The sequence below is a fragment of the Babylonia areolata genome, chromosome 26 (assembly GCF_041734735.1).
Source record: "Babylonia areolata isolate BAREFJ2019XMU chromosome 26, ASM4173473v1, whole genome shotgun sequence".
In the NCBI taxonomy this organism is placed as follows: Eukaryota; Metazoa; Mollusca; class Gastropoda; order Neogastropoda; family Buccinidae; genus Babylonia; species Babylonia areolata.
Window position 1 is genome coordinate 42,138,259 of NC_134901.1, and position 13,497 is coordinate 42,151,755.

The 13,497-nt window shown below is 41.9% G+C and overlaps 1 protein-coding gene across 1 annotated transcript in view; it reads right to left on the minus strand.

Moving 5' to 3' along the window:
* Positions 1 to 955: 955 nt before the first annotated feature.
* LOC143300222 (uncharacterized) overlaps positions 956 to 13,497 on the minus strand; it is a 53,243-nt gene continuing 40,701 nt past the window's right edge. Inside the window, exons 17-18 of the mRNA XM_076613798.1 lie at positions 8,396 to 8,577; positions 956 to 5,890 (exon numbers count right to left, since the gene is read on the minus strand). Coding sequence (XP_076469913.1) covers positions 5,266 to 5,890; positions 8,396 to 8,577 — 807 coding nt within the window. The 3' untranslated portion in view covers positions 956 to 5,265. The remainder of the gene's footprint in view (positions 5,891 to 8,395; positions 8,578 to 13,497) is intronic.

Below are 13,497 nucleotides of genomic sequence, written 5' to 3' on the forward strand. Positions count from 1 at the left end.
TAAAACATAATTATGAATATTCAAATGAAGAGATAGAGACACATCTAACTTCTAATACTAACTGTCCAACACGAATACCAGCTGACAGTGCGGCCCATGTAAAATATGCATCAACTTTGTTGTTATTGGCCTCTTTTCTTTTACCTCTTCATTTTTTTCATAATATTTCATTCTTTAAGCTTCCTTCATGTTGACCTTTTGTTGTACACACACACACATACACTCTGTCTCTCTCATACACAACACACACACTCTCTCTCTCTCTCACACACACACACACTCATACACAAATATACACACACCCCACCACCCACCCCAGGTCACTATTACATTCATATGTTCTCGGTTCTGTTCCCGCACTTGACAAAAAAAGAAGAGTAAAATCTAGAGAACAGTCAGCAAACAAAATAATATAATGATCATATTCGTATTACTACTTATCCAAAATCAGTTACTGCTGAATCACAAAGAAGCTGGCAGAGAAGAGTCAAACCCAACCTCGCAGGCAATAACAACAATCAGGTCACACTTTTGGCCCCTTTGAAACAAACGGAGTGATGGTCTAGAGGTAACGCGTCCGCCTAGGAAACGAGAGAATCTGAGCATGTTGGTTCGAATCACGGCTCAGCCGCCGATATTTTCTCCCCTTCCACTAGACCTTGAGTAGTGGTCTGGACGCTAAGTCATTCGGATGAGACGATAAACCGAGGTCCGGTGTGCAGCATGCACTTAGCACACGTAAAAGAACCCATGGGTTGTTCCTGGCAAAATTCTGTAGAAAAATCCACTTCGATAGGAAAAACAAATAAAACTGCAAGCAGGAAAAAAAATACCCAAGAAATGGGTGGCGCTGTAGTGTAGCGACGCACTCTCCCTTGGGGGGTAAGAGCAGCCCGAATTTCACACAGAGAAATCTGTTGTGATAATTAGAAATACAAATGTTTTGCAAAACAAGGATATACAAAACTTGTGTGAAGTCTTAATAAAGTTAACGTATAATATATATGCACAAGTATAATAAAGATGCAAAACAGTATTTCAGTTTTCTTGCCATACAGGGTTCACAACAACAACAAACAAAAAATCAAGACTGCTTTTTGTTTTGAGTTTTTTGTGTAATTTTTACTTGGGGGCAAAATTGAAAATCCACTACAGCTACTTCAGAATGCCCTTTGTTTTGATTTTTGTCTGAAACACAGATTTTTCAAATGCATTTTTCTCAAGTTCATAATGAGCGTGTACCTGAAACAGTTGCTTATGTTTTCAATGGAAGGCCACTGTATGGTAGAAACCATATGCAATCTGCCAAAATTTAAATCATCTATTTCTTTCCCTTTTTTTTTTCATATGAATGAAGCTATGCCTGCTTTTATGAATAATTGGTCATTAACTTTTTATGAAGTCTGTATTATGCTGTCATTTAATTTTAAAAAAGAAAAAAAAAAGATAATGAACAAAAGTAAAAGAAAAAAAAAAGAATGCTTAAAAAAGAGATTCCATGGAACGACCATGTTGAGAACTTCATAGACCTACTTTGGAAACAATGTTTTATATATAATTAGCCTTGCATGTTTTGTTACTTCTGATGAAAATTGATGCTGAAACTGCAGAAGAATTAGAAACAGCATGGTCTGAAATGCAAGACAGGTTTCCACATGTGATTATCTATGAACAGATTATGATCCATGCCTGCTTCGAGTTAACACTGGTTTCACACTGGCTTGCACTGTAACCTGGGTTGTGCATTCATGCACAGGTAACCTACCTCGCTAACGTTTTCTCAAAACTCAAACACTGTCACACACTTAAGTAGATACAACCTCAAGCATATCATCACAAAAAGGTAAAAATGTAAAAGGTTCCACAGCCTTATCACAGCCACAGGGCCAGTGAAATCACATTGACTGTGTCAAGGGCTCGGCAAAGGAAGGGCAGGGCCCAACTTTCAACTTCTGCCGTTTAAAATTAAACTTCCCCAACCAAAGTCGAGTAGGTGTACCCATTCACACCCGGGAAGAACAAGGAAAACTGGAGAAAATGGTGACCTCAGTTTCCATACCCCTCCACTTCAGTGCTTGGGGTGAGCCCTGTCAATGTCTTCAGTGTCGGTAGATTCAAGGGGGCCTGTTGTTTGAGGGACGTGGTGGCAGTCAAATCACGAATAGGCTAATCAGACAAACCTAGTCTAAAGTCTGTGGCCTTTCATGCCCTGCTCTCATGGTGACCTCAGTTTCGATACCCCTCCACTTCAGTGCTTGGGGTGAGTCCTGTCAGTGTCTTCAGTGTCGGTAGATTCATGAGGGCCTGTTGTTTGAGGGACGTGGTGGCGGTCTTCACTCTGGGAGGGACGCTCACTCACCTGGCTCCGTGACTAAGCCATTATTGTCATTAGTAGGGGGCTTAGTAGATGGTGTCCTAAGTACGTTAAATCAGAACAGGCACCACTGAACACCACCGAAGTGACTCAGCAGCAGTGCAGGGTCTCCTCTGGTGTGTGGCCTCCTGGCGACCCGATATCAATGGTTCACTGTGGACTGCTGACGCTGGAACTGTGACGGATGAACCCGGGTGTGGCCGTGTATGGGGGAATCTAAATGAGTGGTACGGGAGTAATGCCACTGAAACGGTGCAGATGATGGGGCAGCACAAACAAATGAAAAGAAATATATATAAAAAAATAAACTGGAGAAAATTGCCAAGGACACAACACCATGCCAAACTGGGGCTTCATCACTGGTCAGCTCACTGGATCAGAAGTCTAATGCCTAACTCATTCTACTATGGTGCGTCACTATCATCACAATGCTTTTCAAATGATATGGGGGAACTTCCATTATACGTGGTAGGAAAACTGCATTGGTCCTGATGGAGGGAATATGCATTCATATGCTTTTCGCTTTTTTTTTTCTTTTTCCCCCCAAAAACTGAACACCGAAGGGAATTAAAACCAAATGACAATGGACCAACAACACAAAAGAAAACCAGAAAAAAAGGAAGTAAAAAAAAAAGAAAGAAAAAAAAGATGCTAAACTGCAAATTCACTAACTGATAAAATGACAAAAAACTGCATAGGGCACAATTAACTGAAAAAACGTATTCAATACTAATTCAATCAAATTCTATGTAAAGAAAATGTATGCTCAGAAAATGAATATACACGTTAGTGACACTTTATGATCGGTTGGTACAGCACAGCAAATAGAGCAGGCCAATTCATGTACTCAGTAACTACACTATCGAAAAAATGAAAACAAATCTGATTATGGTGATGAATGAAATGTAGTAATGCTGATTGGAGGTTGAAGCAGACTCATCGTTACTCAATTATTCTGCTCGCTCAAAGTATGAGGGGGAAAAAAATCCACAATGTGTACCCAGCTTTTACAATCATGTACAAGGCTGTTGCATAGATAAAATGAACTTAGAAAGCCTGAAATTTACACAAGACTCAAATTCGTGTGTGTGTAATTTTGTTTACTGTCCCGTCACACATTCTGGTGACACACTCTCTGTGTGTGTGCGTGTGTGTGTGTGTGTTGTGGTGGTAATGATTTTAATACAAGCGTGGAAACCATTGCATAAGCGCTCCAGAATTTTCATTCTTGCCCTCCACCACTGCCCTACTGCCTGTCCAGAACCGTTTCCTTCCACACCCCCTACCCCATCCCGCCCCTCCAGCTACCTCTCCAATCTTCACTGATGATTTTAACAACCTCCGTCCCGACAAGCTGCTAAAGCAACAAGTGTTGGAAGTGAGTCACACATGCTATCAATGTGATGTCGATCTGTGCAGAGAACTCCGGCTTTGAGTTTCACACACACACACACACAGCCGACAGCCGTGGAGGAGTCAGTGGAACAGTCCTTCTGTCCGTAAACCTCAGTGTAGTACGACTCTTCATGGTGTTGAGGAAGAAGATGATGATGATCGTCGTGTCTGAGGGGAGTCGGCTGTGGAGGGCGAGGTAGTTGTCCATGCAGGCTCTGCTTGTGGTATCGTTAGTGCTGTGAATATGAAGCAACCTCGGGGATAAATTCGCATTCCACTGCCTCCGTTATCAACACATGCTGCATCTCACAGGCACTGTTTTTTTCTCCTCCCCGATGTTCAAGGTAACCCCCCGAAAACGGAGTATGGCTGCATATATGGCAGAGTAAAAACGGTCATACACGTGAAGGCCCACTCATATACAAACGAGTGAACATGGGAGTTGCAGCCCACGAACGAAGAAGAAGAAACAAAGGTACAATGACCTAATATGCCCAAGTCTTCATACATAGCACGTTTCACATAACCATCAGTAAAGACGACAAAAATGACTGCAGGATTCTTCAAAGACAAAAAACTAAAGTTTATAAAAACCTTTTGGGTGGTAGTTGAATCCTCTTGGTTTTGACACGACGTTTCGGTCCATAGGCCCGTTGTCAAGTGATGAGACGAGGACAGTGTGAACAGGAAAGCCTATGTGAGGAAAGGGTGATGACATCTCACTCCTTTCTGTTTTGATGGGCCATGCACACTAAACACTTGCTGATCACCATCGGTAAAGAGTCAGGCAGTCACCTCACAGTTCATTGTTTGTGATGTTTATGCAGCCCTTCTGACTCCTGAAAATGTCAAGGCTGACCTCGTTTTGTTTACAACATTTTTTTTTTTTTTTTTTTTTTTCTCACACGAGTCCATTGCAAAACAGCATTTGTCTCCTCAATATCTGACGGGTCTCTGTGTTGAAGTTTCAGTCCCAGGTTGAACGACCCCATCCTCCACGTCAGTTTGTGGATGCGCTTGAGCATGTGATCAACAACAACAGCAAATTATGAAAAAAAAAAAACAACCCAACTTCATCCACATTGTTGTTGTTTTCTCTCGTTTTTTGACTCACTTGTGTAAACAAAGTGAGTATGTTTTAACCTGGTGTTTGGGTGTGTGTGTGTGTGTCTGTGTGTCCGTGGTAAATTTTAACATTGACATTTTCTCTGCAAATACTTCTGTCAGTTGATTTGTTTGTTTGGTTAGTTGGGTATGTTTTTTTTCCATGAATTAAAAAAAAATTAATTGTCTTGTACATACAAGCTTATTAATAAATCTCTTTCACACTTCGTCTCAGGCACGTTAATAAAAAAAACAGAGAAAAAGAAAAACCCTGTTGTGTACGTAAGAGCTTAATAAATCTCTTATACACTTTGTCTCAGGCATGTAGAAAATAGAATTTTTTTTTTTTTAAAAAGAAGAAGAAAGAAACAACCCTGTCGTGTACTCACGAGCTACTTAATCTCTTCGTACAAGTTACTCTCCAACTCTTCCTTATCTCCACTGGAGGCGTCATCGTCGTCGCCTTCCTCAGGTGTGGGCAAGGCGGGCAGATCCCGGCCGGAGGGGTAGCCCCTCTTGTCCCGAAACACCCGCCTGCCGTGCGGCACGGTCCTGCTCCTGGGCTGGACGAGGTTCAGCCCCAGTCTGCAGTCTGGCTCCACGTCGCCCTCGGAGAGGGAACGCCCCCCTGGGTGGTGAGGGTGAGGGTGAGGGTCTCCTCTGCCTGCGGCCGCCGTGTCCGAGGCTTGTCTGGTGAAGACGCCCTGGGTCCTCTCATCAAGCAGGGACAGGACCTCATCCGACGCTGGAGTCAGGTACCCGCCATTGGCTCCCCCGGCCGCCACTGCTGGTGGTGGGGAGGGCGAGTTTTCTTCTCCTTCCCGGAGGTGCAGGTAAATTGAGGACGGGTGGACGGTCTTTGGTCGTGTCTCCTCGGTGTCAATCCCGCCGCCGATGCTGTCCCGGCCTCGGAAGGGCGTGGCGTGTCGGGTCTGGAAGCGGGTGGGCAGTTCCGGAACGGGCATTCCCGCCTTGCTGCAACGGTCGTACGCCGCCACCAGCAGCTTCGGGTGAGGTCTGGAATTGGACAGACCTTCACATCATATTTATTATGTGCAGACCTGCGAGTGCCTGAGGTCAAATGTGTGTGGGAATCGAACAAACCACATCTTTTTCTTCTTCTAGTTCTTTCAATCTCCCAGGTCATCATGATTTATTCTATGCAGACCTGCTAGTGCCTGACCTGAACCCCATTCGGGTGTACTGCATACGCACGCAGAAGATCAAATACGTTCGGGAATTTGACAGACCTTTGCACGATTTTTTTTTTTTTTTTTTCAATCTCTCAGGTCATCATAATTTATTATGTGCAGACCTGCTAGTGCCTGAACCCCATTTGTGTTTGGCCTGTATACGCACGCAGAAGGTCAAATACACGCGCGTTAGAGATCCTGTAATTCATGTCATGCGTTCGGTGGGTTATGGAAACAACACACGCCCAGCATGCACACCCCGAAAACTGTAGTATGGTTGCCTACACGGCGAGGGAAAATTGCTTTGCTTTCTGCTGTCACTGTCACTTACATCTGTTGCTGTTGCTGGTTGTATTAACACGTACCACTAGTTACCACCACCACTACCAGTCATTATAATCAGGCCTATCACTACAAACAGATTAAAAACGCCACCGCTTCCAAAACTGCAGCCACGTCTTCAACTGCTGATGCTTCTTCCACAACTACAACTACCACCATCACCACCACCACCACAACAACTGCTACTACTACACTTTTAACTACTGATGGGCACAATAGCCGAGTTTGACTTTCAATCTGAGGGTCCTGGGTTCGAATCTAGGTAATGGCACCTGGTGGGTAAAGGGTGGAGATAATCTTAGATTAAAAACACCACCACTTCAACAATTACAGCCACGACTTCTGCTACTACTGTTTCTTCCACAACTGCAACTACTACCACCACCACCACCACTACTACTACTGAAACTACTTTTCAGTTTCAGTTTCTTAAGGAGGCGTCATTGCGTTCGGACAAATCCATACACGTTACACCAAATCTGCCTGACCAGCAGCTTAACCCAACGCGCTTTTGTCAGGCCGTGAGTGCATGCATATATATAATTATATATATATATATATATGTATATATATATGTGTGTGTGTGTGTGTGTGTGTACCAATCATGACTGGACTTCTTCTGCGGAATTTTGCCGACAGAGGACAACACTCTCATTGCCATGGGCTCTTTTTCAGCGCGCCAAACGCGTGCTGCACGCGGAACCTCGGTTTATCGTCTCATCCAAACGACGAAGAAGCTCAGTTCGATTTTCCAGTCAAACTCAGGAGAAATGGCGAGAGCTGGATTCCAACCCAGACCCTCACAGACTCTCTATGTTGGCAGCTGAGCGTCTTAACCATTCTGGCCACTTTCCTCCTTCCTAATACTATTAATTACGCTTAGCTTATATCACAGATTGACAGAAGCTTACAGCTGGGCCAACAGCAAAGTGAGAACTGTATGATCAATGGTTTCTCCATTGCATTGGGAAATTATTTACAGCTTCATCTTTTGTGAAAGGCTGCGACTCTCAAACTAAGAAGCAAGATTGCACTGGCTCTTTGTGCTGCAGCCTTGGGGGTGGGGGTGGGGGTGGGGGTGGGGGGCTAGTTGGCCTTTGGGAACCATCCCCCAACGCTGACGGTCCTGAAACCCTCTTCGCCGAGAGAGTGGGGGATGTAACTTGGGCAGGACACTCTCCGCTATGATCAAATTTTAACCCACACAGTCGGAACAGCAGTTGCCTCCTCTGCTGTTCTGATGGTCACAGTTGTATATGACTGACTATCATGCACTACTACTACTACTACTACATATATACATATATATATATATATATATGATAGTCGTGTCCGACTATGACCATCAGAACAGCAGAGGAGGCAACTGCTGTTCCGGCTATTTGGGCTAGAATTTGATTATAGTGGAGAGTGTCTTACCCAAGTTACATCCCCCACTCTCTGGGCCAAGAGGGTTTTAGTGACAGTCGGCGTTGGGGGATGGTTCCCAAAGGCCAACCCGCCCACAAAGCTGCAGCACTTGGAGCCAGTGCAATTTTGCCTCCAAGTTTGAGAGTCATAGTCCTTCACAAAAGACTAAGCTGTAAATGGTTTCCCTTTGACTGGAGAAACCATTGATAATACAGCTCTCACTTTGCTGTTGGCCGAAATGTAAACTTACATCAATCTGTGATATAAGCCGAGTGTTGGGCTAACTACTACATAGCCTTATTATTATTATTATTATTATCACTACATTTTTTCATATTGTAATTATTATGTATTTATTTATCTATTTATGTATCTATTTACTTATTTATGTACGCTTATCTATTATTTATTCACCTTTTTTTTTTCAAGGCCTAAGCGCGTTGGGCTACGCCGCTGGTCAGGCATATGCGGCTTGGCAGATGTGGTGTAGCGTATATGGCTTTGTCCGAACGCAGTGACGCCTCCTTGACTGAGCTACTGAAACTGAAAACTACATAGCCTATATAATACTACGAACAGGAATCGTTGAAACTGGTCATGGTGGGGCCCAAGTTCTCCTTCCAGCGTCAAAATGATGTTTTCCATCAGAGGTCTCTGGGCGGGGTCTGGGTCCCGACAGTTGACTGACAGCTGGTACAGCCAATCAGGGCACGCCTCAGGTTTCGGCAGCCTCTTGTTTTTGCGTATCAGGGTCAGGACCTGAAACAAGGTTGAAAGGCCTGGATTGAGAGAGAGAGAGAGAGAGAGAGTGTGTGTGTGCGTGTGTGTGTCCCGGTGAGTCGAAGTCGAAATAATTTAATTGTCAGACCACAGATCCATAACAATGGAGTTCACAAGGACAAACAGAATTAATACAGGGAAATAAATATTAGGACAACCATTGAACTACATGGGCATCGACAACGATTCTAGAGCATTTGTTCGTAATGAAAACGCTTTGAATACAAACTTGCATATACTAACACTCAATCTCTCACTCGCACAAGATAACAACATGGACATCTTAGATGCACTTGGATGTTTGTGAAATTTAGCAGGAATAAACTGAGAACGCAGGGAACAGTACTTAGGGCAGACCAAAAGAAAATGCATTTTGGTTTCCAGAGTGTCATCACAAAAAGGACAATTCCTACTTTGCCAATCATAGTTAAACTGCAAAAAGTGTGAGTGTAAGTTGGACATTCCAATTCTAAACCGCGAAAAAACACGGCGCATATTTATACATTTGACATTATTCAAGTAAGGTTTAAGTGACAAGGACTGGTTGTAAGCTGAATGCACATCATAAAAATCCTGAGACTGGAGAGCTGAATGCCAGTCTTGAGTAAAGCAATCAGCTAGACGCTGCTTAAATTCAGTCATAAACATTTTGACATTACCAACTGACTGAGCCTCCCAAACAACACCAAATCCAAATTTATACAAAACATTTCTCACAGAGCAAGCCCAAGTACAATAATTATGACTTTGCAATGATAACATCATCTTATAAGCTTTCTTAGGGAAACGGTCATTATCCATAAAGACAATACAAAGCCAAAATTTAAGACACTTGGAGTAGGTGGTCACATATAGGGGATAGCGACCAAGTTCACCGTAAATCAAGTGTCTTGGTGCTCTCTGACTCGCGCCCAAAAGACGCTTCATTGCAGACAAGTGCACCCTTTCAATGCACTCTTGATTTCCAGTCAAACCCCAAACTTCTGCTCCGTATGTCAAAATTGGTTTGATTTGCATGTCAAATAGTTTGAAAAAAAATACTAGGATAACACCAAGATACTTGTACATGCTAACAGTTTTCAGTTGTGCATCACCGAACATCCATGCCTCGTTCTGTGCAGAAAACCTCCATTTCTAAAGACAGCAATATTTGATTTATCAAGGTTTACAACGAAATCAAGGCGTCTGGCGGTTTCGAACAAAACATTCAGTTGGGTTTGAAGACCAATTATGCTGTCAGATAACAAGGCAACATCATCGGCGAATAACAAGATCAAAATTTGGATAAACTCTGGTGAAAGCTGAATGCCGTACCTACCATGATTATTAATTTCTTTTGTTAACTCATTAAGGGGGCAGTACTACCTAGATTTACATACCCAAATCATTCTTCTGATATATGGCTTTTTAATTGTCAGAATTTAATTAAATTTGGGACATACACATCACATATATTGTAGTTTTTGGATGTGTAATTTGTTTTATGACAATTGGTGTAGATTTTGTGTTTTTGTACATTATCATTTATTATGCGCGAAATCTGTTTTGATCCCAGATGTGCTAGGTAACACACACTATGGACACTTTTTTGAAGCCTTGAGTAAGATTACAGCTCTGATTTTTTGTATATATTGGTGTAAAACTAGTTTATCTGGTATGTAAAGCTCAGAATTTGTGTTACTAAGCTTACTTTCTGAGTTTCACCAGTTGCAATAACGTGAATATTTTAAAGAAAAATAATTAAAATTAACAACCCCTTAAAATAATAAAATCAAAGCTACTACTATGTCTGAGGTACAAAATCCAGCCATATATATGCATAACCACCTTGCAAAATTTCAGGGTGATTGCTTGAAAAATAAAAAAGTTATGATGTTCATAATAGTGGGAAACAGCAATTTTCGGAGAAAAAAAAAGTAGCAAAAACAAGCAGCAACATGCCTTTTGGAAGCTAGTGACCCCCTGCCAGGTATGGAAAACCCTCAATTTCAGCCAATTCTTCTTCCCTGCCAAGTCTCTTAAGTCTTTTCCTTCTTCTGTACTCTTTTGTGGTGGTGTGTGCCCTCCGCTGAGATGTCAGAATGCGGAGTGTATCCTTGTCTTGGAGGAATCGCTCAGTGAAGGCACCGACAGACATACCTAGTTTCACCAGGATATTGCCTAGTGTGTTGGCCCCATCATTGAAAACACACACAGCAATAGCTGCTGCAGTGTTGACAACTGTAAGGCCATTGTTTTTGGTTTTAGGGCTGTATTTCCAGATCAAGTTATTGAAACTTTCATTGGCGTTTTGAGTGTAGCCCTACACAGGAGGTGTGTTGAGATATTTTGATTCAAAATCGCAACATCAATAATTCTGTTACCTTCTAACTCTTCATTCAAACTCTCATCTTCACTGTTTCCTTCATCACTATCACTACTTATGCTATCACTAGAAGATTCCTCATGCTTGTTGTACTTATTTAGAATCTTTATTTCTGACCTACTGGGCGTGACACTTGGCAATGTTTTGATCCCAGATGTGCTAGGTTGACTGTCATCAGTAGTCTCCACGTGAACACTTTCCTCATTGCCCGTCTCGTCAGTCACATCACGCTCATTTTCCACCTCGTCTGGCACACTTTTCAGCTTTTTGTGCTGGTTTCCCTGGAATCTTCGTTTCTTTTTACGTTTACCACATTGTTTGGGGTCAGATGGCATCTTTGGGACTTGTGAAACACTTGTAAAGTTAAAAAAAAATAGCACAACGAAGATCAAACACAATGGGCGCCATGTGACGTCACTACCGGGAGGCGTTATTATTTGGTGTAATGCAGGGAGAGGCTTCGTATTTTCGATCGGAATGTCAACAACAGCAAAACGTGAATTTTGCGAAGCGAAAGTACATTTTTGACCTTTCACATGCCCACTTTGACTGCACTTTTCTCAAAAACTACTGGGAATAACTCAAAAATTTAAACTGCACATGAAAATATAAAGTTTAAAGTTTGTTTTGAGCATATTTGTTTGAGGAATTTCAAAAATATGATTTTTTGTGAAAATCTAGGTAGTACTGGCCCCTTAATGAACAATGAAAACAATGCAGGAGAACATACTTCGCCTTGTTTCAGCCCGCGAGGACATAGAAAAGTATCTGTGAGGTCACCTCCAACGTGAACACGCGCCTTAACAACTGTGTAAATACTTTTCAGTGCATTTAAATATTTTCCATTGATACCATTGACACTCAGAATTCTCCAGAGCTTATCTCTTCTAACAGTATCGAAAGCTTTTCGAAAATCAATAAATGCAACATATAATTTTCTATGTCTGAGTAGTTGGTCTTTGTATTAATGCAAGCAATGTAAAAATGTGATCAGTTGTGCAATGACCTTCTCTAAACCCAGCTTGTTCTTCCCCAATAACCCCATTTTCTTCAATCCATTTAGTAAGACGTCTATTCAGCACAAAAGTGTAAAGCTTGCTACAAGTGTTTAACAGGGAGATACCACGGTAATTATCAGGTACATTCAAATCGCCCTTCTTATGGAGTGGTTGCAACACTGACAAACACCAATCATCTGGAAAAATGCCGTGATCAAATATGAAATTAAAAAACTTCAACAAAAAAGGCATGATGTGAAATGCACTATGTATGTAAAATTCTCCAATTAGCCTATCAGGCCAGCAGCTTTCTGACTCTTGAGTGCCCTGACAGCAGCTTCGATTTCTGATACAGAAATTTCTCTCGCATAAACGAGTAGCATGCCGGTTGTCATAATACATACAAAAGTTATCACTACCGTTATCCACAGAAAAGTCATTGAAAACATTTTGAAAGTGGGAGAACCAATCATTGCAAGAAATATTGTCGGTACCACCGGATCTAGGCCTAACAGAACGAACTGTGTCCCAGAATTACTTTGGACTGGTCGAGTGGCATCGTAGAGACTGAATCACATCCTCTCTATGCAGTTTTCTCTTTTTACGCAATAACTCTTTATACTCTCTACGTTTTTGGACATAAGCCAGACGGTCAGTGTCCAGGTTAGTTCTAGAGGCCCTATGTAATTGATTACGAAGAACTTTTCTGCTCTCATGGCACTCAAGATCAAACCATACTTTTCTTCTCTCATTCCCAAACACAACTGTTTTCTTCATACATTCACCCGAGAAAGCAAAACATTCATTAAATTTTGACAGTGCAGCGTTAACATCAACATCTACAAGTGAAATTGCATCCTGAATTATTTGTTTCACCTTGTCAGATGACATATTACTGTAGAAAGTCTCCCTCATTACATCATCCCATTTATACTTAATCAGCGTGGACATGGGCATACGTGTTCTAGTCTACTGTAGCGAAACGTTTGAATTCGAATTCACAGCCAAACAAAACTCGACAAGGGAATGCTTTGACTCTACAATGTGCTTAACATTCAAACTTTTACAACGAGTAAGAATCGAGCTGGATACCAAAAAATAATAACACTACAGCCATTAGTAGCAATGTATGTATATTTATCAGAATAGCTCAACAACAATTTTAAACCATTAAGAATAACCATGTCGAAATCCTCGCATACATTAAGCAGGTAACGACCAAAAGAATTCACGTGACTGTCTTTAGAAATTCTGCATAAATAATCCTTCTGCACAGCTGATGTCTCCAACGTATCACGACCACTCGGAGTACATAGATCACTAATTGGATCAACATTTTGTGTACCCGTGCGAGCATTCAGATCACCGCATACAATTACAGGACAATCACCAAATTCCTTAAACAACTCTAACAGACAATCTTCTAACATCGAAATACCATTATATATATCTGTCTCTTCATAGTATTTGGAACTTTCGGGTGGAATGTATGCTCCAATAAGGAGGCAGTCAGATGCAGTACCCAGAAGTACACGC